General features: G+C 41.7%; 2 protein-coding genes across 2 annotated transcripts in view; one reads left to right on the forward strand and one right to left on the reverse strand.

Moving 5' to 3' along the window:
* Nucleotides 1–3469, reverse strand: part of Net1 (neuroepithelial cell transforming 1) — a 33495-nt gene extending 30026 nt beyond the window's left edge. The window contains exon 1 of the mRNA XM_021180428.2: nt 3186–3469. Within this exon, the coding sequence (XP_021036087.1) occupies nt 3186–3313 (128 nt within the window). The 5' untranslated portion in view covers nt 3314–3469. The remainder of the gene's footprint in view (nt 1–3185) is intronic.
* A 7108-nt stretch (nt 3470–10577) lies between these two features.
* On the forward strand, nt 10578–20802 carry Tubal3 (tubulin alpha like 3). Its single transcript, XM_021180749.1, has 4 exons — nt 10578–10620; nt 13911–14154; nt 16086–16234; nt 18099–20802. Exons 1-4 carry the CDS (start codon nt 10618–10620, stop codon nt 19041–19043), a joined length of 1341 nt encoding a protein of 446 aa, XP_021036408.1. The 5' UTR covers nt 10578–10617; the 3' UTR covers nt 19044–20802.
* Nucleotides 20803–25350: the final 4548 nt, after the last annotated feature.

A 25350-nucleotide genomic window follows, 5' to 3' on the forward strand; every position in this document is an offset into this window, starting at 1 on the left:
AAAAAAAAAAAAAAAAAAAAAACTAAAACAAACTCGTTAATGTGCAGGATACATATTTTAACATAACCAACCAATCAGACAAAAACATGGTGTCTGTTTTGTGTGGGCCAACTATCCGAGGTGTGGTGGTCTGAATAAGAATGGCCCCTATATGAAGTAGAAATTGCTGGTTTCTTCGAAGACTCATTGTGTTATATGATTTTTTTTTCTGGAAACTGTCTTATGAGAGGATGTTTTTGCTGAAGCAGACAAGAGAAGATGTTTTGCTACGACCAGACACATGGTGTTTTTCTGGAAGCTGCCTGGAAAAAGAGCATGTGATGTCTTGCTGGAGCAGACACTTGAGAGGACACATGATGCTTGGAAAGTATATATTTATAATGCAACAGACAGTGGATGACACTCTCACATGGTTTTGTTTTGCTTTCTTCACTGCTTACTGCTTGTCATGAGAGAAATGCACCAAAGAACTTCTCATGATATTTCGATGGCTTCTTGCAGCTTCCTTGAACTTGGGCTGATTGGCAACTGGCAAAGCTTCATGGTTTTCTCTGGATCAAACAGCCCTTGTTAATTCGAGAATGGTGTTTGCCAGTGGATCCAGCTACCACTGCTGATTCATGAGAACTGAGCTACTGATATCCTGACATTGAAGACTGGAATCACCCCCTCTAAACAGGTCTACATCCGCCTTTGCCCTGTTAACCTTTTCATTACCTCTGGTGGGTGGTAGGCTAGAAGGGAGGTTGAAGCATTTAAGAACCCTTACTAAAGTAAGTTTTGAAAATATCTAAGACAACACCTATAGGCTTATATATTTGAATGCAAACTCTTGAAAAGGATTAGAAGGATTAAGAGGTGTGGCCTTGTTGGAGGAGTATGTCACTGGGAATGAATTTTGGGGTTTCAAAAGCCCATGCCAGGCCCAGTCAGACTGTCTTCTGCCTGCAGATGGGGATAAAGAACCCTGGCTACTTCTCTAGCACCATGTCTGCTTACATGCGTCCCATCATGATGATAATGGACTAGCCTCTGAAACTGTAAGCCAGGCTCAGTTAAATCTTCCTTTTCTAAGTTTTGCCTCAATTATGGTGTCTCTTCACAAAAATGGATCAGTGACTAAGACACCTGGGCATGGGCCTTGCTCCGGAGTGTGGTTGATATACCAATACTCCACTGGAACAAAACAAAACAACAATTTTCCTTTTCCCAGGAGGTATCAATTGCAAACAGCTTCTTGGTTCTGGGTAGGATGGTGTGTCCACTCTCCCATTCTCAGTGCTAGGATCTTGTCTGGTTTGAACCTGTTGCAGGTCTTGTGCATTCCTTCAATCTCTGTAAGTTTAGATGTGTATCAGTGCTCTTATGTCTGAAGGATACTGTTTCCTTGGAGTCTACCAGCTCTGGGCCCTAGAATCTTTCCTCTTCTGAATCAAAAAGGCTTAAATTCACTGCATGACGTGACCAACGCCTCCCAAGAGAATCTAAGGTTCCTGAGAGCAAGCGCTCCATCTGCTTTTGTTCACCTGAATCCCCATCATCCTCAACAGTGTCTGATGCTGGGGCAGGTGCAACTGTATTACACTGAGCGTGGAATGAAGCACTGCTTCTGTTCATCTTCAGGAAGTCCCCCTTTTCTGCTCCTTAACTAGCCCATCCTAATTCTTGTAATTCTCAGTCTCAAAGATGCCTTCTTTCTGCACTCTGACTTCTTAAACACACGGTCTGATTGGAAGAGAGGAAGTTTCAGAAGGCAAGAATTCTGGTAAATATTGCCTTAAACTTCAAATTCATAAAAATCAGCACTAACTGAAAGAATCGAGCTCTTTATAGAGTTACTTAATACAATGGGTTTACCCATCCCTTGATAATCAAAGTAAGGTGTTTGCTCTTTCCTCAAAACCATTTGGCATGATTAGACTATAAGCTATATAAAAGATTAATTTAACATCCTATCAAATGACCTGGGCATCGAGGTTCACACTGCAATCCGAGAACAGGGAGAAGCTAAGGAAGAAAGACCAGTTTTTAGGCAGAACGGTTTGGAGCCTGCTTGGTGACAATTCCTCTTCTCACCAACAGTCCTATGGATGTAAGACCACCTACAGTTCACCAGTTTCCATGGAAAACAGCTCTGGTACAGAAGTACAATATGAGTTTGTGGCCAGCGTCTCTACACAGGTAGTGAGTTACACAGTGAGAACTTGTCTCAGAAACAAAACCAAAAAGAACCTGAAATCATGTCAAGTGGACCATGGGGATGTCTGAAAAGATGGAGCAGACACAGCACTGTTACTTTTACAGATTTAAAACTGACAGACAAGATTTCTGCCGAGTTTTCTGCAGAGGCCCATGATAAGTACTGACGTTCACACAGTGCCTTATATGAAGCAGACACTATCATAAACTCACTGCATGGACATAGATTTGAACAAAGTTACATACTTTGTAACTCAATGTATAACGTTATAATGGGAAACCACTGCATTCAGTACTTTGAGACCATTTCTCATATTTCGAAGGGCAAAAGAATGACAGAGTAGTCCAGACAAATGCCATTTCAATTTCCTATTTAATAAAAATATTATGACTCCCACAGCCTCTCTTCCAGACACAGATTTCTGAAATCAGTCTAGTGTTTGCCTTTCCCAGACACATAGAAATGAAGACACAACACAGAATGTGAAAATGTGCTAATAACTGAAAAGCCAGAAAGAGTCTTTCTCTGATCTCTTCATTCCAGGAGCCTGTCATGTTCTGGTCTGCAAAGGACATTTCATTTGAACAGCCGCTTTTAGGCTGAAAGGGTTGGTATCTGTTCAGGTGACAATTCCTCTTCTCATCACAGGCTCCACGACAGTCTTGATCTGAGCGCCTGCATCCACAACTAGTTTCTGGTAGAGAACAGCTCTGGTGCAGAGGTACGGTTCCCCAGGGACGGGGTTAAAGGAGATTGTCAACAAGTCCAACGAGTCCGCGCCTTCTACGCAGGGCCGAGCAGTCGCTGTTGGGGCCCTCGGTGCAGACCGCCGGGCAGCGCACTCTCCTCCCGCGGCATTTCTGCCCGGCCTTCCCCAGCCTCCCCTGCTGCACTGCCAGTCCTTGGTCACCCACCGTCCGGTCCATCCCCGTCCCGAGCCTCCAGACTCGGTCCCCGGCTCTCGCCCACCTCCCGCCACCCTCACCTCTCGTTCGCCGCCGGCCCGGGTGTGTCGGCCGGAAGCCCCGCGGCAGGTTCCTCGCTGAGCATTGAGACCCTGCGGCTTCTCCTCCGAGGCCGGGGCTGCTTCTGAGCCGCTGGCTCTGGCTCCATGTCCGGAGAGGGGGGCGGGTGGGGCGGTGGCCCAGTGCCCAGGGGACCGATCGTGGCGGGCACAATGCCCGCCAGCTTCTGCGAGGCAGCAAGTCCTGCCTTCTAGCAGAGAGCGGCTACCGCCGTCATCCGGGGATTTGAAAATGGCGGCTGGCCAGAGATCGGCCAATCAGAGAGCGGGAAGCGGTTGCTAGGCTACGTGGAGTCCCGCCCCAATCAGAAGACTTCACACCAAACTTTTAGGAGCTCCAATGACAAAGAGAAAGTGGTAGAGTGAAAGTTAGGAATTTGGGGATTTATTCTAACTACACACCGTACTCCTGAAAGACAGTCTCTATTCACTAGAACTTTCACTTGCAGGGCAGGAAAATGGATCGGAAGCTGTTTATCATTTGTTGTTGCTTAGCGTTAGACAGGATGAAGGTATTGACCTCAAAGCAAGAGGCAGCTGGACGTATAAACACTAAGTTATTCATGTGGAATATATTCCCAATTGCCAAAGACAATACTTTGTTCTCCGGGATGTCTCTAGAGAACCAGTGAAATCTAGTTATGTACTCCTGTCTTTCAGTAAGTAGGACACAGTCGCCTTACCGAATGGAAAGGGCTGCTTTCTCTGCTTGCAAGACTGCAAAACGTGCGGCATGAAACAAGGGACCCTGCTCAGGTTATTATGTGAAGATTGGTAAATAAAAACGTTCTCTGATTTTAAATATTGCTAATGGTCTTAAATCTAGTCTCTCTTGTATACAGGAAGATATTAATGATGTTGTGTATAATAGAAAAATTAAAGGCAATCTAAATGAATGACTGGGAGATGTCTAAATATAACTGATTAACTGTGAAGACTGCATTCAGCCGATAAAGAAATGGTCTTCTTCAGGGAATACCATTGGTTAGCCAATACTAACAGCTAGCCCTGAAAACATACAAATAACATCATACAGACTGAGCTGGCTGTATTTGTGTATTTAGGAACATATATGTATAACATATTGTTACATATTCACTATGTAACAGTAATTAATAAAAAGAGTCCATGAATGTGAAAGATAGCAAGAAGGGGTATAGGAGAGATTTCGGAAGGAGAAAAGAGAAGGGGGAAAATGGTGTGATTATATTATAATCTTGAAAATAAAAGAAAATTAAAAATAAGAGGTATATAGTAAAACAAAACATTGTGATTTTAAGTGAAAGCATAAAATATAAAATATAGAACAATGATGGCTAGTTTTATGTCAGTTTTTAAAAATTCTGTTTTAGTGTTTTACTTCTGTGAACAGACACCATGAAAGAGACAGCCCTTATAAGGACAATATTTAATTGGGGCTGGATTACAGATTCAGAGGTTCAGTCCATTATCATCAAGGCAGGAACATGGCAGCATCCAGGCAGGCATGGTACAGGAAGAGCTGAGAGTTCTACATCTTCATCTGAAGGCTGCTAGCAGAATACTGGCTTCCAGGCAGCTAGAACAAGGGTATTCAAGCCCACACCCACAGTGACACACCTACTCCAACAAGGCCACACCTCCAAACAGTGCCACTCCCTGGGCCAAGCATATTCAAACCATGACAAACCCTCTCTAATATTAGGTGGTAGGTAAGTCTATAGAACATTTTCTTAATTAGTGGTTGATGGGAAATAGGCCAGCCCATCATGGTTATACCATTCTTGGGCTGGTGGTCCTGGGTTCTGTAAGAAAGTAGAGAGAAGAAGACATGAAGAACAAGCTAGTAAGCACTCCTCCACGGCCTCTGCATCAGCTCTTGCCTCCAGGTTCCTGCACTGCTTGAGTTCCTGTCCTGACTTCCCTTGATGATGAACTGTGATATAGAAGTGTAAGCTGAATAAACCCTCCTCAAGTATTTTTTCCCCCTCTGTCACAGTGTTTTATCACAGTAATAGAAACCCTATGACAAATCATGAAGTGATTTGTGAGGGGAGTGTGAGTAAAATAAGCCCTCCCCCCTCCAAGTTGCTTTTGATAATGGTGTTTCATCATAGAATAGTAATCCTACCCACAAAAGAACTATAATTAATTATAAATCACTCTTTGTAATTATACAGAATAGAAAGTTGAGATTAATTAAAATTTTCTAGGTGATAAGACTTTTGGCACTTAAAAATACTTTTAATTTTCTTGATTTAAGAATTCTTAAACAGAGTGAGATACTGGAGAAAATATTGCTTTTAGCAAATACAATGTAAACACAGAAATGTCATCCAAAACAATTGATCTCTATGCCGAGTTTGGTAGAATGAAGATATTTTAGTGGAACCACACACTTTTACACACAGAAGCAAGTTAGTTTGTCTCTATTCCTGAAGATACTGAAGCTGGTTTTGGTGTTATCACCAGAAGTTATTAGGGAACATTTACTGTCAATGTAATAGATAATAAAAGATGCTGATATGGGGACTGCATGGAAGTTGTGCACTGCATGGAATTGTGCAGGAAAATTCTTTCAATATTCATTCACTTGGGAAGTTGTTACTTTTTTTTTTTTTTTTTTTAGCTACTCACACATATCTATTGAATATCTACAATAAAATACTAGACTTTCAGCTAGGCTGTACCATAAGAAAAGGAATCGAAGGCCCATGGTATATTGAAGCAAGTGGAAGGAAACTGGACTCTTTATTTGTTGATGTAATAAAACACTCTGACCAAAGCAACTTACCAAAGGATGAATTTATTTGAGCTTATGGTTGCAGAGGGATAAGAGTCTATTGTGGTTGGAAGATGTGCCAGCAAGCTTCAGGAACGGTGTTAGGAGAAAAAAAATGATCACATCTTTGACTGCAACTACAAGGTAGAGAGTGAACTGGACATGGAGTGTGCTACAAATTCCAAAAGCCAGACCCTAGTGACATACGTTCTTCACCCAAGGGTCCACCCCATAAACATTCCTAAATGGCACCACCAACTGGGAACCAGGTGTTCGAAGACTAGAGCCTATGAAGGACATTTGTCACTCAAATAACCATAACTACATATTGAGAGGTGGTCACAAAACCTTGGAAAAGGCCAGTGAAACCCTACAAATGTACAATAGATTGATCTTCTATTGTCTAAACGACCTGTCCCTCTGCTTCCTGGATTCAGTAATTTTCACTGTCTAGGACAGAACTAAATACATGACCTGCGAATCATTGAGTCTTCAACTCTGGACAAATGGTTCCTCTGTTATAGCATACTTTTTTCAGGTTAGGGTGGAGAAAATCGGTCTTATTTAAAATTCGACCTTTTATTTATTTATATAATATTGGATGCTAGATCTCTCCTTGAGTAAATAATCTCACTAATTTGATTGGAGCTAAGTGTTACCTATTTTCAAGTGTAGATTGATCTTTTTATTTCCCTACAAAAGTCTTTAGGCATATGCACTGAAGAAAAATCAGTAAGCTGGGACAATTAATCAGAAGTATACTAATTGTTTTAGATTTTTATCCCCCCACCCCTGTGTGTGTGTGTGTGTGTGTGTGTGTGTGTGTATGTATGTATGTAAAGAGTGCAGAAGAGGGCATTGGATGCCCTAGAACTGCAGTTACAGGTAGTTATGAATTACCCAATGCTCAGAGCTAATCCTGGGGCTCAAGAAGTCAGCAAGTAGTCTTAAACCTTAACTCAAGTAATCTCTTCAGCCCCTGTGACTGGATAGTTTTATGTTAACTTGACACAAAGTCATTGGAGAAAAGGGAAACCTCACTTCAGAAAATATCTCCATAAGTCTGGGCTGTTGGCAGGCCTGTAGGCATTTTTCTTAATTAGTGATCGATGGGGGAGGGACCAGTCCATCATAGGTGGTGCCATCCCTGGGCTGGTGGCCTTGGGTTCTATAAGAAATAAGACTAAGCAAGCCATGAGGAGCAGGTCAATAAGCAGCACCCTTGTGTGACTTCTGCTTCAGCTCTTGCCTCCAGGTTCCTATACCACTTGAGTTCCTGTTCTGACTTCCTTTGATGATGAACTGTGTTGTGGAAGCATAAAATAAACCCTTTCTTCTCCAACTTGATTTTAGGTCATGGTGTCATTGCAGTGTGTGTGTGTGTGTGTGTGTGTGTGTGTGTGTGTGTGCTTGACTATGTTAGTAAAAGACATTGAAGACTTAAAAGTCTGAGTTAAGTTCCTAATGGGTGGAAAGGATGGAAGGAGATGGGAAGGATTTGGGTGAAATAAGGGCAGAATGACAATGGCCAGTGATTTCTAGAGCCTATCAATGGAGGATCATCAAACAGTACTTCAAAAATGTTCAGGATATTAATCAGAATTATTTCTCAGAGCTGAGTGATTAAACAAATAAACAAACAAACAAGCAAACAACCCCAAATCACTATTTTGTTGCTGAGAGGTTTTTTTCTTAGCTAAATAAGGTTTCACAAGCTTGTAATCTCAAGACTTGGGAGGTAGAGGCAGGACGATGGAGAGTCAGGTTAAATTGGTCCACATGTTAAGACTTTGTCTCAAAGAGCCAAAACCAGAGCTGGAGAGGTAGCTCAGCAGTTAAGAGAACTTGTTGACCTTGTAGAAGATACAAGTTTGGACTTCAGTATCCACATTGAGTAACCTACAGCTGCCTTTAACTCCAGTTTAATCCAATGCCTTCTTCTTACCTACACTTCTGCCCACACACATTGGGCTCATGGCCATACACACCCACACACATAAAATAAACATAAATCTTAAAAACAATGAACTCAAACAAAAACAAAACCCAAAGTCAACAGAAATTCAAGGCGGCTCTTTTGGTTTGTTGTATGTGAAGAACTGGCCACTGAAATCACATTTATGAAAAAAAAAACAAAAACAAAACTTAAGAAACAAATGGTAATGAAAGGGAATCCTAAGAGCAAGCACCATGCTTTTATCAGCTTCATTTTCTTCATTCTTTCAAGACTTAAGAATAGCTACCAAGTGTGTCTAAACCAGTGCTGTATGGATATAGATTTATTTCAAGGATTTGCTGTATGTGGTTGTAGAAGCTGTGGGATCTGCCATCAGCAGGTGCGCTGTGGGCTGGAACCCTTGACTAGGAGCTGTTGAAGACACAGATGCTGTTATCTACATCAGAATTTTCTTTTTTCTCTGGAGAGCCTCAATGTTGGTCTTACAGCTTTTCAACTAATTGCACAAGGAAAACATACATTATGGAGAGTTGCTGTAGTTTATGTGAGAGATGCTTCCATAAAGTTTTAGGAATTTGAACTTGCTTACCAAAGAAAATAAGCATACAAATTAAAGTACTATATTAACAAAGTAATAGCACAAATCTAGAAAATTCACCCATGTCTGGGAGTGCTGTTGGACAAACTGCATGTGTGGGAGATGCTGGTAGAAAGAGTGCATCTGACCAAGTAGTGGTAATGCATGGCTGTAGAGGTAGATTTGGGCTACACCACTTTGTGTTCTCCGAGGGTTACACACTTCCAGCCACCCTCCCAGAAACTCTTTGGATTTATGAAGTGAAGACACACACACACACACACACACACACACACACACACACACACACACACANANAGAGAGAGAGAGAGAGAGAGAGAGAGAGAGAGAGAGAGAGAGAGCCTGAATTCTCACATGGGTGGTTGGCTTTCTCTCCTGCAGCTTCTGCATCCATCCATCTCCCACCACTTCATGGTGATCTCTCCGTCTCCTCCCCTCTGTGTCCTAGCTCGCACAATTTTAAGAGTCCTGCCCCCTCTCCTTTTGCCCAGCCATTAACTGCTGGCATCTTTATTATCTATCAAAAACCAATTGCGGACAAGGACCTTTAGCTTTTGGAATCACAAAGATTCCCGATTGAATCAAAAGCATTAGAACCAATCTCCAACATATGGCTTTAATCCCAGCATGTAAGAGGCCAGTCAGTGTGGGCTGGCTGAGAATTGGAATTTCATACAGTCTACATAGTAAGAGCCTGTCTTAAAGAGAGAGAGAGAGAGAGAGAGAGAGAGAGAGAGAGAGAGAGAGAGAGAGAGAGAGAGAGAAAAGGGGGGGGGGAAGATACTGTCTTTGTTCTCCGTAATTCTTTAGGACTGATCTATGTTTATACCCAACTGAATGTGCCTGGTCTTGTCTGTTTTGAGAATGGTCTGAACCTTATTCAAGGAGAAGATACCTATCAAGTCCTTATGGAGCAAATGGAAAGGGTTGATTTGGGGCTGGAGAGACAGCTCAGTGGGAAGAGCTCTCGCTGCCTTTACAGAAGGCTGGAGTTTGGTTCCCAGCACTTCCAGGCTGATTTGCAGGTGCAGCAAGTGCTACCCATATGCTTTCATTTTCTTCATGAACATTGACTCAATTCTTAACACCAAAGGAAAAACTTTGGAGGGCATTTGTGAGGGTTGTGAAGATAGTCAGAAAAGTGCTTATTATACAAGCATGAGAGCCTTAGCTGTATCCTTCATTATACCAGTGTGTTGGTATATCAGTATGGTGATTTGAATAAGAATGGCTCCCATAGGGTCATAGATTTGATTGGTTGATCACCAGGGAGTGGGACTATTTGAAAGGATGACGAGGTGTGCCCTCTTGTTAGAGACAGTGTGTCACTGGGTTTATCTCTCTCTGATGCCTGTGGATCTGGCTATAGAACTTCTGGCTATTTTTCTAGCACTATATCTACCTGCATGCTGCTGTTCTTCCCACCATGATAATGGACTGAACCTCTGAAGCTATAAACAAGACCCAGCTAAATCCTTTCCTCTATAAGCGTCACCTTGGCCATGGTGTTTCTTCACAGCAATAGAATAGTTACTAAGACAATCTGTGATGTATAGGTGGGGGCAAATGGATCCCTAGGGCACACACGCACACACACGTTTGCCAGTTAATTTTAAAATGCCTTGGCAACCTCAGCCAACCAGCCTAGCTTAATCAGCAAGTGCCAGGCCAGTGAGAGACCCTGCAACAAAGACCAAGGTGGGTGACTTTTGGGGACCAACACTGGAGGCTGTCCTCTGGTCTCCCAAGGCATGAGCATACACATGAATGTGAGCTCTCCTCCCACAAACACACACAAAGTAATTTATTATATTCATCATACATATAGTTTAGAAGCAGTTGTGGTTAAATAGTCACTAACTTAGTAGACTAAGGTGTAGTTGGCACAAACTTCATCATACCTTGTTAGGCTTGCCATCAGAGAGCTGAAAACCTTAAAAACTGGGTGTGTTGCTTTAAGTGAAGAGTGTTTTCAGCCCTCAGGTGGAGTCATTTCCGGGCCCTGTGATAAGGCTGAGCTAGAAATGACTGCTCCTCAATCGTCACCAGAGGGTTATAGGGGCACCTGCAGATCATCATGGTAAGTGAACATAGGACGCGATTAATAGCGTTGGGATGGTGGCAGATTTTGTAGGTTGTATTTAGGTACATTCCTCCAACCTAAATCCTTAATAAATTGATGAGGTGAGGCAGGATAAAGACACAGCATTTTCCTTCCCCCTCTCTTTAGTTCTGTGTGAGTGAATATAGTTACTTCTTATAGTTCTGTTCTGGGACTACATTTAGAGGATCACTTCCCCTCTAATGCCCCCCTCCCCTTTGTGGAAATCACAGTAGTTCTTAGTATCTTAGAATTTTGAATTTTTCAGTGGATGCAACCTTTAAAACTATTTTTTCTTCTCTGTCTTGCCCCAGTGGGCTTTCTCTCTACCATTAAGTTTGCTTAAGTTGTTTCTACTCTTAATGCATACTGGCTTCCAGCATGAAAGATATTTGTGGTAGAGGAATGTTCTGTGTCTTGAGTGGACCAGTGTCAGTGTTCTGGATGTGATGTTGTCTTGCAAGATCTTTCCCCTGAGAGCAGATGAGTGAAGGGTATGAGAGGCCTTTTGCCCTCTTTCTTAGAATTGCAGACGAATCTACAGCTATTTTAATATTAAAGGCTTCATTGAAAAATTATGCTTTCTCAGTAACTTAAAATCAGTTTTGGAATGGCATTTATCAGTGTGCTGAGACTTGTTGATGTTGATTTTTAGCAGATAGTTACAATCTTAGACTCTTTAATACTATGATGAGTGTTCTAAGAGAGACCCAAGAAAGGAGACAGAGGCTGAGAGAAAAATAAAATCAATCTAGTCCTCTCTACCCTTGGATGCTTCTGAAGCCAGGAACAGGGCTTGTCAGGCCAACTTCTTTGTGCTGTTTTGAGAAAGGACAGGACTACTTACCATGTTGTCTGAGCACCCAAAGAGCAGCAGTTTATCTCTGCTGGTGATTGTGTTTACTGTGACTTACAGTCAGAGAGCAAATTTGCCTCTCAACAGAGTTCCTGAGGTGGTAACTGACAGCTGGGGAAGGGAGCTTCTCAGAGCTGTCTGCCTGTGAATTATGTAGGTGAAGAGGTTCTGCGAGGTGCAGACACTATGAACAACCCTCCTTTTGAAATCGATCTTAAACTTAGAGGACAAAGGTCTGGTTTGGTTAATTCGTTTACAGCTTTTAAAGTTCATGAGGAGGGGAGAGGAATGAAATTGCTCTTTGCAGATAAGAATTTACAAACCTTGTTCGTAATGGAATGTATGGTTTTGATTTTCACATGCCAATAGTTGAAAGGCTATTCGTTCATTCTAAGTAAAGTGAAGTTGATGTTAAGTTCAGAGCTGTTGACGCCAGAAACAGAGTTGCACAAAGAAGAAACGAAGATGAAGGTCTAAGTATTGAACCTGAAATTCTCTTGAAGGGAATATGTCTATGGTGGTAGGACATATGCGTGGAGACAAAGTACAAGGTTTTGGTACTGCTGAGGGCAGCAGAATCCACATCAGATTGCCTTGACCTCTGCCTCCTCACCCACACTGGAGGCCTGTGGATACCATAGGCCAGTGATTGGTGGGAGGTCGGAGGTCTGTAGTTGAGTTCAGACTTTGAGACAGTGCATGCACCATTGCCATTGCCCCTCAGGTTACAAGGCCAAGCAGCTTGAAGCACCTGAGAATGTAGAAAGCAGTGCAGCCCAGGGCAGACTTGGTCCAGGATGCACACCTACATACATGTGTGTGTGTGTGTGTGTGTGTGTGTGTGTGTGTGTGTGTGAGTTCATGCATATGGAGGCCCAAGGTTGATGTTAGCAATCACTTTCAATTGTTTTTCCATTTTATTCCTTGAGTCATGGTCTCTCAATCAAACCCAGAGTTGAGAGATGCAGCTGCTTTTGCAAACAGCTTGCTTTCTGGGGCTTCTATCTCTGCCTTCCCAGGCTAGAGTTATAGGAAAGTCACTTACCCACACAGTATTTATCTGGGTTCAGGGGATCTGAATTCCTATGCACATAGACACACAAGATAATAATAGTAAAAAAGTATTTTGAAAAAAGTATTTGAAAAATACTCTTTATATAATTATGCATATGATAGAACATTTAAAAAATGATCACATTCATTTTACTTATTGTGGTAAGGACATTGGTCTGGGGTCAGAGGGCAACTCGAAGGGCTTGGTTCTGGTCCTCTCCTTCCATCATGCTGTTCCAGAGACCAAACCCCTGCTCCTCAGGCTTGATGGCAAACATCTTACCCACTCGGCCACCTCTCTGGCCACCGATTTTTATGCATAGCGACCTTCTTGTTTGGAAAATAAGTGGAGATATCTAATAGTTTTAACCTGAGAGTATTCCTCCTTGTGGAGTGCATATATGAATAACAAAATTTCAAGGCATGAAGAGATGATGTCTTTGATTTGTTTGAAGTTGTACTACTTGTCATAGCTGGTTGATTTAAAATTTATTCTTCTCTAATAACCCACTTATCACATCTCTCATTTTACCCTAATTATAGTTATATGTGGGTTATATAAGACTATACATATAGAGTCCTAACTCAATCATTTATCCATTGCACAGTAGTAAGTGCTTTGTTTATATAGTAGACAGATTTTAAAAACATTTTATCCTGTTTATTATGATTGTGTGTATGCATGCATGATTTGCATATATGAACACTGTATGTCTCCACCCACTTTGTGGAGTCTATTCTCTCCTTCTGCCTTTATCTGGGTTCCAGGGACCCAACTCAAGGCATCTGCCTGTCAAGGCAAATGATTTACTCATGAGCAGACACAGCAGCATGAAAGGATGTAAGCAGCATTTTAGTCCTTGGTTCAGGTTTCCATGCACTGTGGCTGCTCCTTGGAATTTGTTTTTCCTGGGACTCTGCTGTGGAGATGGTTATCTCCTTCCCCCTGTATGTGTGTTCTGTGGATTAAATTTATAGTGTCAGATTTAAGTGGCCAGCAATTTGCTTTTACCTGCTGAGCTACCTAGCCCCTTTCTTAGAACACTTTAGAGGAGTGGTTTTTAACCTGGGGTGGGGGCAGGGGAGTGGGAGTCACAAGGGTTGGTTACATTATGATTCATAACAGTAGCAAATTACAGTTATGAAGTAACAACAAAACAATTTTATAGTTGAGGGTAACTGCAACAGGAGGAACTCTATTCAAGGGTCGCAACATTAAAAAGGTTGAGAACCACTCCTTTCGATGATAACGAGCTTCCTTTGTGATTTCTAAGCTACTTTGGTCTTTGACACTTGTATCCAGTAGTGCTTATGCAGTCTAAGTTCTGACTATGTTTTAACCCACTGTGGCTTATTCCAGAGGGAGTGTCTCTCCATTCACATTGGTCAAGCTGGTGTCCAGATCGGGGATGCTTGCTGGGAACTGTATTGCCTGGAACATGGGATCCAGCCAGATGGCTTTATTCTGGACCATCAACATGATAATTTGGAAAATCCTAAAGTGGAACATATGAATGCATCTTTAGATACCTTCTTTCATGAGACAAGTGCTGGGAAGCATGTGCCTAGAACACTTTTCATGGACCTAGAACCAACTGTTATAGGTAATCTAAATTTGACTTGCTAGTGCTTTTAACCAAGACCCCAGTCAAAAAAACCAAGGAAGATTATGAGGTTGTGCTAATCCGTATGAACAGGACCATGTAGACCTTTTCCAAGCCTCAGTCTATAACATGACAGACATACTCAAATGGGGGACTTAGGTTGGCTTTCTTTCCTGTGGGGTGAAATTATGTAAAGCTCCTATTTTACCCATACCCTCATTTCAGCCAAGCATTGAATCTTTTTCCTGGCTCTGAGAGCAAAGCTAGAAGCTATTGGGAAAGAAGTTGAAAATTTGTCATTATCTTCTATAAAAGAGTAGAGTATTCAAAAATTATCCCACAGGAAAAAGGTACCATATAAATCTTAAAATTATAGGAGATGCTAATGCTATTATTTAAAATGTATGTTTATTTATTCTCCCTCTCTCTCCCTTTCCCTCCCCCTCTGTTTCCATGTCCTTCTCCCTACCTGTCTCTACTCCCTCTCCTGCCTTGTGACATTTGAACACATATGGGGCATGGTGGTACTTGTGTGAAGGGCGGAAGACAACTTGAAAGAGTTGTTTCTCTCCTACCATGCAGATTCTAGGGGTCCAGTTCAAGCTAAAAGGCTTGGCAGCAAGTTTGCCATTTTGACAGCCTAAATGCTATTGTATAATTAATAATGACAGATTTTCTAATAGCCTGTCATAAATTTTCTAAAATGCAGCAAGAGAGATATTGGAGGTAGGAATTAAGTATTGTCTTATGAGAGCAGCTAGATATGGGAGTAGTTTTGTGTGTTATCTATTCCTACAAAACAAACTCCCTTCAAACACAGTAAGGCAGGAATAACCATGATTTTGTTCATACATTTGTAGTCTATTGTGGGGTTCAGAAGGTATAAATTCTCACTGTTCCACTTGATTCTAGATTTGAAGAATCAGATGGGAGCCAGGGCACTTACTTGGATGGTGGTTCACTCACCTTTGGGTCAAGTTGGTGTTCTGAGTCCTGAGACATGGATGTTGGTGGGGCTTTTAGTCCTTGTCACATGGCCTGTCTCTGAAATGCTTAGATCCTTGTCATAGCATGGTAGTCAGGTCTCAAGGACAATTATCCCATGGGTACAAGGCAGAAACTTATGACATTGCCACCTAGCTCTGGAGGTCACCTAGTGCCCTTTCTTCTGTTCTCAGATAGTCAAGGTAGTTATGAAGACACTAGGGATGGGATATGGACCCTACTCCACCTTTTAATGCAAGCACAGAAAGTTTCTAGAATCAAATGTATGATAGGAAGTGTTTTTATGGTCATCTTTGAAAACTAATCTGCCCTACCAGAGAAATACAATCTGCCTATACTAGGTTAGAGTTGTTTTCCTTATTAGATTTGAGTTAGGACACATAACAAATTGGTAGGACAAAATGGATTCATGTCAAAGAATGTTAGTGTAATGCAAAGCTTAAACATTTTACTAATGTATAGGGTCAAAAATGGTAAGGCTGAAGATACTTACATACAGGCTAAGTATTACTCTGCTGGGTGTTATGAAGAATAAAACTAAGAAACTGTTGGGGAGTTGTTGTAGAGTGCTCACCTAACATGCACAAATCTTGTAATCAGTTCTTTAATTCAGCGTTAAAGCAGATAAGGCAGTGCACACCTGTATATTCCAGACTGCAAGGAACAGAGGCAGGAGGATAAAAAGTCTTTTTGGAATATGCAATACCTTGCTTACCAACACCAACCAGAAAACTTCTTTTTTTTTTTTTTTTTTTTTTTTTTTTTTTTTTTTTAGACTAAGAAAGACCATTTCTACGGGATAAATTCCATTTCTTTTCAATACCATGGGAAAGGGATGGGGACCAGAGTATAGAGTTCTGTCAGAGTTAGAAAGAGGCCAGCAGTTAAAGTGCATGCAAGCACTGACCACCCCTCCCTCTCTACAGATGGGATCCGTGTGGGAAGGTACCACTCACTCTTCCACCCAGAACAACTTGTGAATGGAAAGGAGGACGCTGCCAACAACTATGCACGAGGTCGCTACTCCGTGGGTTCAGAGGTCATCGAGCTTGTTCTAGAAAGGATCCGGAAGCTGGCAAGTAGCTGCTCTTGCAGCTTGATGGGTCATGCTGGGTACTTGTGATCTCATAGCAGCATCCACCAGCCTTACTTGCTGCCACCCCCAAGCCTCTCACACTGGGCCTCCTGTAGATGCTTAAGGGGAGGCTTTAGTTGACTGAGAAGCCTTTACAACTGCTGGGTGGCTTTCTGTGTCTGCTATTGTATGATTTGTGCTGTGTGTGTTAGCAGACACTTTCAAAGCTTTCTAAAATGTATTCTTTTCCAATTGTCACCACTACTTGTGAAGATGACGATGGGCAGAGGTTACTTACTGAATCTTCTAATAGTTCTGTAAGGGTTGAAATCTGCAGGTCCTTTGTTAGGTAAGTGGTTTGGTGTAACCACCGGTAGCATATGGCCTATCATAGTATCCTGAATATAGTGTATAACTTAAGAGGCACTTTGTCTATTGTGGAGGGGAATTTATCTTGCTTCTGTATTTTGCTGACTTTCTTTTCTTTATTATTGACAAATCCTTCAGATCCTATGTAGATAAATTCATGGAAAACAACAAAAAGTAGCCAAATATTTAAGCTTTGCTTTTATACACCGAGCCTCCCTTATCTGTCATGATTGGGACCAGAACTACTTGGATGGGTATTTTCCAGGCTTTAGAATATTTGCACACATGTATGCACACACACATATGCACATGCACATGAACACTAACACACACACACACACACACACACACACACGAATTTTAGGGGACCCAAGTCAAATGTAAAATTTATTTAAATGGGAGGGTGGAGAGAAGGTTAAGAGCATTGATTGCTCTTCCAGAGGTCCTGAGTTCAATTCTCAGCAACCACATGGTGGCTCACAACCCTCTGTAATGGGATCTGATGCCCTCTTCTAGTGTGCTTGAAATAAATAAATAAATCTTTAAAGAACTTAAATTTCAAATATTCCTTATAGACATAGGCTTCAGACAGCGTTATGAGGTCCGTTTAGTGTGTCTGTGTGCTGATTGCCACCCATTTCTGTGAGCTCAGATACAGAGTTTCCGTTAGTGGCATCATGTAAGTACTCAAAAAGAAAAAGAGAGAGAGAGAGAGAGAGAGAGAGAGAGAGAGAGAGAGGGTTTGGAGCATCTTGGAGTTCAGGATTAGGGCTACTTAAGTGGTAGTAAAACTTTAAAGACTTTCCCAACTCCAGGGGTAATATTCAAGTGTATTTCAAAGTAGCTATGTTTGTTGTGTAGCTGAGGTGGCCAAAGAAGACATTCTGAATCATTTTAAAGTGTGTGTATTTGTGTACACAGGTGCATGTGGGGACCAGGGGACAAACTTGCCTGTCATCCCTCAGATATCATCTATTTTGTGGTTTGTTTGAGACAGGGTCTCTTAATTACCTGGAACTGGCCAACCAGGATAAGACAGAGAGTCACCAAGCCCTGGTGATCTGACTGCCTTCACCTCTTTAGTCCTGGGAGCATAATCATCTGGCACTGTGACCAACCAGTTCTGTTCCCCTCCTCCTCCTCCTCCTCCTCCTCCCCCATTTCCTCCTCCTCTTTCTGCCCCCTTTCCTCCCCTTCTCCCTCCTCCTTTCCTCTCCCTTCTCCCCTCCCTCCCTTCCTCCCTCCCTCCTCTCTCTTTCTGAAGATCAAACTCAGACCTGCATACTTGTAAGGCAAGCACTTTACTGATGGAGCCTTTGCCCTAGTCTCCTTTCTGAGTCCTTTGTTCTTGGGAAGCTATGTTCTACCATTATCATGGTAAACAAACAAGAATACTGCTGGGCACTTTCAGAATTTGGATATGAGTGTCCTGCAAGTAAGTACTGATTCCTTCTAGTTAACTGACTGTAATTCCCACTCCCCCCCCAACCCCCAGGCAGAACAATGCAGTGGACTTCAGGGATTTTTGATTTACCGCAGCTTTGGAGGAGGCACAGGGTCAGGATTTACATCTCTCTTGATGGAGCGACTCTCCGTAGAGTATTGCAAGAAGATAAAATTGGAGTTCTCTGTCTACCCATCTCCTAGGATCTCTACTGCTGTGGTAGAACCATACAATGCCATCCTCACCACTCACTCCACCATAGAATACTCAGATTGTGCCTTCATAGTGGACAATGAAGCTTTGTACGACATCTGCCAGCACAAACTTGGCGTTGAACGTCCTTCCTATGCTAGTATCAACAGGCTGATTGCCCAGGTGTCGTCTTCCATCACTGCATCACTGCGTTTTGAAGGACCTTTGAATGTAGACTTAATTGAATTCCAGACCAACCTAGTACCTTATCCAAGAATCCATTTCCCCATCACAGCTCTTGCCCCCATCATCTCCGCTGAAAAGGCGTACCAAGAGCAGCTCTCTGTGTCTGATGTCACTGCTTCTTGCTTTGAGGTCTCCAACCAGTTGGTCAAGTGTGATCCCAGGCTTGGGAAGTACATGGCTTGCTGCTTACTGTACAGAGGAGATGTGGTCCCTAAGGATGTAAATGAAGCAATTGCAGCCATGAAGTCTAGGACCTCTGTTCAGTTTGTTGATTGGTGTCCAACTGGTTTCAAGGTGGGCATCAATTATCAGCCACCTGCAGTGGTACCAGGAGGGGATCTAGCTAGGGTTCAGCGTGCTGTGTGCATGTTGAGCAACACCACGGCAATTGTGGAAGCCTGGGCCCGCCTGGACCACAAATTTGACCTCATGTATGCCAAGAAGGCATTCCTGCACTGGTACATCACAGAAGGCATGGAACTTGGGGAGTTTGTAGAGGCCAGGGAAGATCTGGCTGCTCTGGAAAAAGATTATGAAGAAGTGGGTCTGAGTTTCTGATGAGAAGACCAGGCAAATGAATGCTGAGTTAAAATCTCATGTTCTGTTTTTTTATATACCTAATGAATGAGAGGAAAGCAAAACCAAATCAGCAAGATGCAAAATTCAACATTAAATTAAATGTATTAATATCAACAATAAAGTAATGTTTTCTTGTGTACAGTAGAATTCACCTTTGCTAACTGAGAGCCTTCTGGGGATTAGGATCATTTGAACGACTGGGTCTCCTCTAGGTAGAGTAATTTTATGTTAGTTCTTATTTCCTAGGACAAGACTGGCTTTATTCTTTCCCCTTCCCTAAAACAAAGCATTAAGGGAATTTGGAACCGTGATGTTTCTGCTTCCTCTTTTTTCTCCTGAGGCAGAAAATACACAGATTATGAATCTTATTTCTCCATTATTTATGCACTTACTATCAATTAAATCATAAATGCTTTTAGAATATTTCTTTTTCTTTTTCCAAGTGTGGGCTTTAAGTCCCCAGTTTGCTTTTCAAACAAAATAAGGAAGAAAGCAAACAAACAAGAATACTGCTGGTCACTTTTCAGAATTTGGATATGAGTATCCTGCAGGTAAGAAAGTACGGATGCCTTCTCTAGGTGGCCTATCCTGGAGGAAGCTGTATTTGTTTTACGTGTGTGTGTGTGTGTGTGTGTGTGTGTGTGTGTGTGTGTGTGCGCGTGCATGTTTGTATGTCTGCAGGAGTATGGCATGTGGCCACGTCAATTGGCAGCCAGAAGCTTATGACAAGTGTCTCTCTCAATCTCTTTCCACTTTGTTTGCTGAGGCAGGGTTTCTCCATGAACCAGGAGCTCACTGAGGTAGCTAGTCCAGGCAAGTGTGTGCTCTCAGGCCCGGGGATTAGAGGTGGGCGACCATGCCTTCTTTGAATTTATGTGGATACTAGAGGTCTGAACTCTGTTTTTTACACTTGTTCACCAAGCACTTTATCCCCTGGACCATTTCTCCAACCTCTGCAGGTTATTGGCAGTTACGTTATTATTGCTATGAGAATGGATTAGACAAAAAACAAAACAAAACAAAACAAAACAAAACAAAACAACAGCAACAAAACCAAAAACCTTAACAAAGGTTGTGAGCCACCATGTGGTTCCTGGAAATTGAACTAAGGACCTCTGGAAGAGCAGTCAGTGCCATCTCTCCAGCCTGACTCGTTATTTTTTTAGGCATAAGGTATAAACTTCTGAAAATGATGAGCAGAGTCTTTCCCAACTCATGCCAACCACAATCCATTCCTATCTGTCATAGTGGTATCGTAAAATCCAACCAAGATAGTCTCTCTCGTTTTCCAGAATATTCTCGGCCTATGGCCAGTGATGAAATTCCGAGGTCACTTGCTCTCAGAAACCTTGGAACTCTCCTGTTTTGAGTCCTTTTTGAATCACCTGAGCAAGGTGGAGCCCCCATTCCTTCCCACCCAGGATTTAGGGGTAGCTGAGCTATGGGATTTCTCTGTATTAAATGTGGTATTAAGTAGTAATTGATGATTTCCCCTTTGCATATCCTATATAGTGCTTTACAGTTTTATTAGGTCCTTTTCTTTTTAAAGCTAAAATTTATTACATTCCTTAATGTACCTTTGTCAGCTCTTTTTCTTTAGCCACTAGAGGGCATTGGTAAAGTACATTCTCACTCACGTACAAAACATTTGTAGATTTTATTTTATTTTAAAAATTAACTTCATAATATTCAAGTGAAAACTGTTTTTTAAACTTTAAAATAAACCTTGTGAATCCCACTCTTTGTAAGTCTGTTTTTTCCTTTATTCATGTGTCTATGTGAGGTGTGTGTGCTTATTTGCATATGTGCACTCATATGTGGGGAAGCACGTGTATGCACAAATGTATGTGCCCATGTGTGCACAAGTGTGTGGAGGGCAGATGCTGAACTGGGTGTGTGCTTTCCTTGATCACTCTCTTCATTGTTTGCTGAGGTAAGTTCTCCAAGATGAGCTCAGGGCTTGCTAGTGTAGTACCCAGCTTGCTCTGTGATCTCCATTTTTCTTTTTCTGAATGCTGAGATTACAGGAGCTGCTACATCTGTCCAGCAATTCAGTGAGGCAAAACTATAACTTGTTTGTACGGAATCAACACATGTTGTTGGTACTGATTTTATACTTCAATAAATGGCGTTAAATATTTGAGATTGACTATGAATTTAATATACTCCATTTCTTTTTAAGGACTGTAATAGTATGACAAACTCACAAACCCTTAGTTATACTTTTTAAGTTTAAACTATAAGCACACTAATTATCCTTAAACTGTCTGAAGAACATTCATAAACTAGAAAAATCATTACTCAACATTACAATATTTAACTTATTTATAAAATGTTCATAATTCAATTATGAGTTAAAGGGCTTAATGTAATTCCTCTAAGTCAAATGCTCTTAGATGTTGTGGACACTGTAGTTTAAAGTCAAATGTGTGTAACCTTTTTATACTACAAGAAGTTTGAGATGTCTTCATTCAATTTGTTAACCACTTATGTACCATATGCTTATCCTTAGTGTAGCTCCTCGGGACACAACACTAAACAACATAGTCCTTGTTCTCACAGAGAGCCTTCTGTAGTGAAGGTGGAGAGGGAAAGAAATGAGTGGAATATAAAAGTCTTTTAGAAGGCCAGCAAGGTGGCTCACCTGTCAGGGTGCTTTCTGCCAAGCTGTATGACTTGAGTTCGATCCGTGGGAACTCCACATGGGAAGAAGAGAAGAGAGTGGATCTTGTAAGGAAGAAGAGGAGAGAGTGGCTCTTGTAAGGAGGAAGAGAAGAGAGTGGCTCTTGCAAGTTGTCATCTGCTGTCCACATTTGTGCTCTGCCATCACATGCTTCTGTGTGAGCATGCACACAATCAATAAAATGTAATTTAAATGTGAGTTATGTGGCATAATAAATGTATTCCACCCAATTGGTTGTCCTCAACACCTTCTTGTTTGTCCATGCCACAGTTGCAGGGTTCTGATCCAGACATGGCCCTCCAATATTCCTTAAGACATGATCAACCAAAACCTACTCACAGAGGGGAGGCCTGAAGCCTTTGTGCACTTCTGCATTGATCAGTAATTTCTCCTACTTGATTGTAGGAAACCTAAGTGACTCCTTTGAAACCATTATTCCTAAGAGGACGCATGGCCATTATTAGAGGTGACAGTTTCTCTGTGAGTTCTCAAATACTGGGTGATATGTGAGGTTCCCTCATCAGATTGTCAATTGTTCGTGCACATCTGTGTTACAGAATAATTCAAAACTGTGTCCTAGGAAAATGGCAAATTATTATCTGTCTAGAGCTCATGGAAGTTCCCTGAACAGTGTCTAATTCTTGTGTGCTCATAGCTCTCTTCGTGTCATTTACTGATTACCATGGCTGCTAAAGTAGTTAAACACTCTTTAGTCATAGTAGTTTACCACTGAGCTGAATATCTATGCTATTGTGCTTGGTGAGGCTATTCCTCACCTGTGCATTAGTTCCCCTCTGATTGGGGGGAACTCAGGAGGACCAGGGGACTTCCTCTGGCAGTGACTGATGGCTGTCCTCCAAAGTTACCAGCACCAAGTGAATTGGGCATGTTAGATAAAAGTGATGGTGGTCTTTGGATATGGCCATCTCTACCTCCCATGCATTGAAGGGATTATGGTTAATTTGTTTAGAGGTACTCTTTAATCTCAAGTCAGAAATGGTGTGTGCAGACAGACAGAACTGTTGGGTGGAAGCTCTCTGAAAGGAAACCTTTTGTTTTATCTATTCTCAGTGATGAGTTTCAGATTTGGACAACTGTCCTAGTTCATGAATCATCGGCACATTTTCATTATCTGTAAACTCGCATGCTGGGGACATACTATTAACTCCCTGATTGATATGATGCTTTTTTGTAATGCTTTCACATTTGCAGCTCATTAAGCTCCTAGTTCTACGAATTGGAGGATGGCTGGTGTTTCTAGTGCTCACAATACTGATTAAAAGGGAGTTCATGAGCAGATGAATGTGACTCTGTAGTTCATAGCAGAGTCACCTTGGTTATCATTTTAATGTCTCTTGTCTTCAATCTCTGACTCCAAAACTGAAAAATCAACCTACACACCTTGGAATATACTCATTAGAATTGAGTAAGTTAGTAATTAGATGCTTAGCAGGCCTAGTTTCAGGAACACTAGCGACCTTACAAGATTTTCTCATGCACATGTAATATGCAGAAAAAAATAATTTTCCTGTGCTTTGAGTATTAATCTAAGGAGATGGTGGCATTTAAAATTTAAAAATATTAAAGGTTTAAAATTTCCTGTAATACTTATTAAAGAATGATTCTTAAATCAAAGAATGTAAAACTTTATAATTTCACTGCATATTTCCAAATTCTCTCTCTCTGACTTGCAGGGATGTTGGCAAATAATGCAGGAGAGTGGCTGTTAAAATCACCGGTGTAGTGTGTTGTGAAACTTACAGACACTTGCCCATATGGGATATGAGAACATTATGTGTGGTAGTTGTAATAGTGTGGCTGTTATGAAGTTGAACTTTTCAATAGAGTTAAAGCTCATTTGTCTTTGCACATTCATGTGTGTTCATGTGATCTGTCATGTCCTTGTTTTTCTTTTGGATTCCTTCCTATTAATTTCAGTTTTCTAAAGTAGCTCTTTATATATCTGATCAGAAAACTGTGTATCTTTTGCACAAGCGGCAAACATTTTCCAAATTTTTTCATTCCATCTGCCTCTCTCTCTCTCTCTTCCTGTCTCCATCTTTCTTTTTCTCCGTGTACTTGATTTTAATTAAGGGCCTTGCAAACAACTAGGCAAATTTCTATCATTGAGCTATACTCCAGCCTCATTTTCATAAGATGGGTTTTCTCTGTGTAACAGCTGTGGTTGTCTTGGAACTTGCTTTGTAGTCTAGGTTCACTTTTATTTTGACTTTACCTTTGGTAGTGATGCTGATGCTCATGGTGTGTGTGTGTGTGTGTGTGTGTGTGTGTGGTGTTAGGTTGTGTTTTTAATGGTTTGTCACTGTGTAGAGGTCAATAAGACCATGGTTTCTTTTCTGGGGATCTGGCCATTGAGTCTTGCTGTCAGGAGGCCACCAGAGTTCTTAGTGTGGTCCAGTTTTAGAAAAATTTTATTCATATTAAATATTCTTATTTTTGGATTCTTCACATGAATCTATGAATATGTTTGTAATTTTATACAACTGGCCTCCCTCTCAAGTTCATCATTGGTAGCATTGTGACGGCATTGACTTCTTTCCAGATTTGCTTCTGTTCATTCACTTAGACTATTGGCTTTCAAAAAGCAGAAGCCCCCAACCCCTTGCATCAGACAGACATCAGGATCTTCTGCAGTGCCCTGTACTATATTGGGTAGGTATGTGGGTTCAAAGAGATTTTAGTGAAGGGGTCAGGGAGATGGTTCAGTGAGTAAAGTACTTGCCATGTGTGGTGGTTGGATTTATAATGGCTCACATGCTCATATGTTTGAATACTTGATTTCTAGTTAGTAGAACTGTTTGGGAAGGATTCAGAGGCATGTCCTTATTGGAAAAGGTTTGTCATGGGGGTGGGGGGTGGGGAAGCAAGCTTTGAGGTTTCAAAACCTGCCATTTTGCCATTCTCCTTTCTGGCCATGTCTCAAGATGTTAACTCTCAGCTACTGCTCCATACCATGCTTTCCTGCCTGCTTGCTGGCATGATCCCCACTATGAGGTCATGGGCTCTAACCCTCCAAAACTGTAAGCAAAAAATAAATGTTTTCTTTCATAATTCGCCATGGCCATAGTGTCTTATCACAGCAATAGAAAAAAATTAAGACACCATGCAAGCTTAAGTACAAGTATTTGGATTTCCAGTATCTCTATAAAAATGCTGGGGGGAGGGAGGTGGAGGATGTGCGTGGTGGGTTTTCTATAATCCTAGATTCTGGGAGGGGGAGACAGAGGATCCCCAGCACAATCTAGATAACTATACTATCTGAATCAGTGAGCTATGGGTTTAAGTAAGAGACCCTGCCTCAATGTATAAGGTGTGTGTATGTCTGGGGGGTTATCCAGGAAGGTGACTACACCAGTCTCCACCTTCAACATGCATACACACATGCAGGCACACCCATTGTACTGGCTAGTTTTGTGTCAACTTGACATAGCTGGAGTTATCACAGAGAAAGGAGCTTCAGTTGAGGAAATGCCTCCATGAGATCCATCTGTAAGGCATTTTCTCAATTAGTGATCAAGGGGGAAAGGCTCCTCCTTGTGGGTGGGACCATCCCTGGGCTGGTAGTCTTGGTTCTATAAGAGA

Source organism: Mus caroli, chromosome 13, assembly GCF_900094665.2.
Source record: "Mus caroli chromosome 13, CAROLI_EIJ_v1.1, whole genome shotgun sequence".
Taxonomy (NCBI): domain Eukaryota; kingdom Metazoa; phylum Chordata; class Mammalia; order Rodentia; family Muridae; genus Mus; species Mus caroli.

Excerpts from the sequence above, each read along its gene's own strand:
- Tubal3 (XM_021180749.1), top strand. Across the intron at positions 14,155-16,085 it reads CCTAGAACCAACTGTTATAG|ATGGGATCCGTGTGGGAAGG; the intron begins GTAATCTAAATT and ends CCCTCTCTACAG. Across the intron at positions 16,235-18,098 it reads TAGAAAGGATCCGGAAGCTG|GCAGAACAATGCAGTGGACT; the intron begins GCAAGTAGCTGC and ends CCCAACCCCCAG.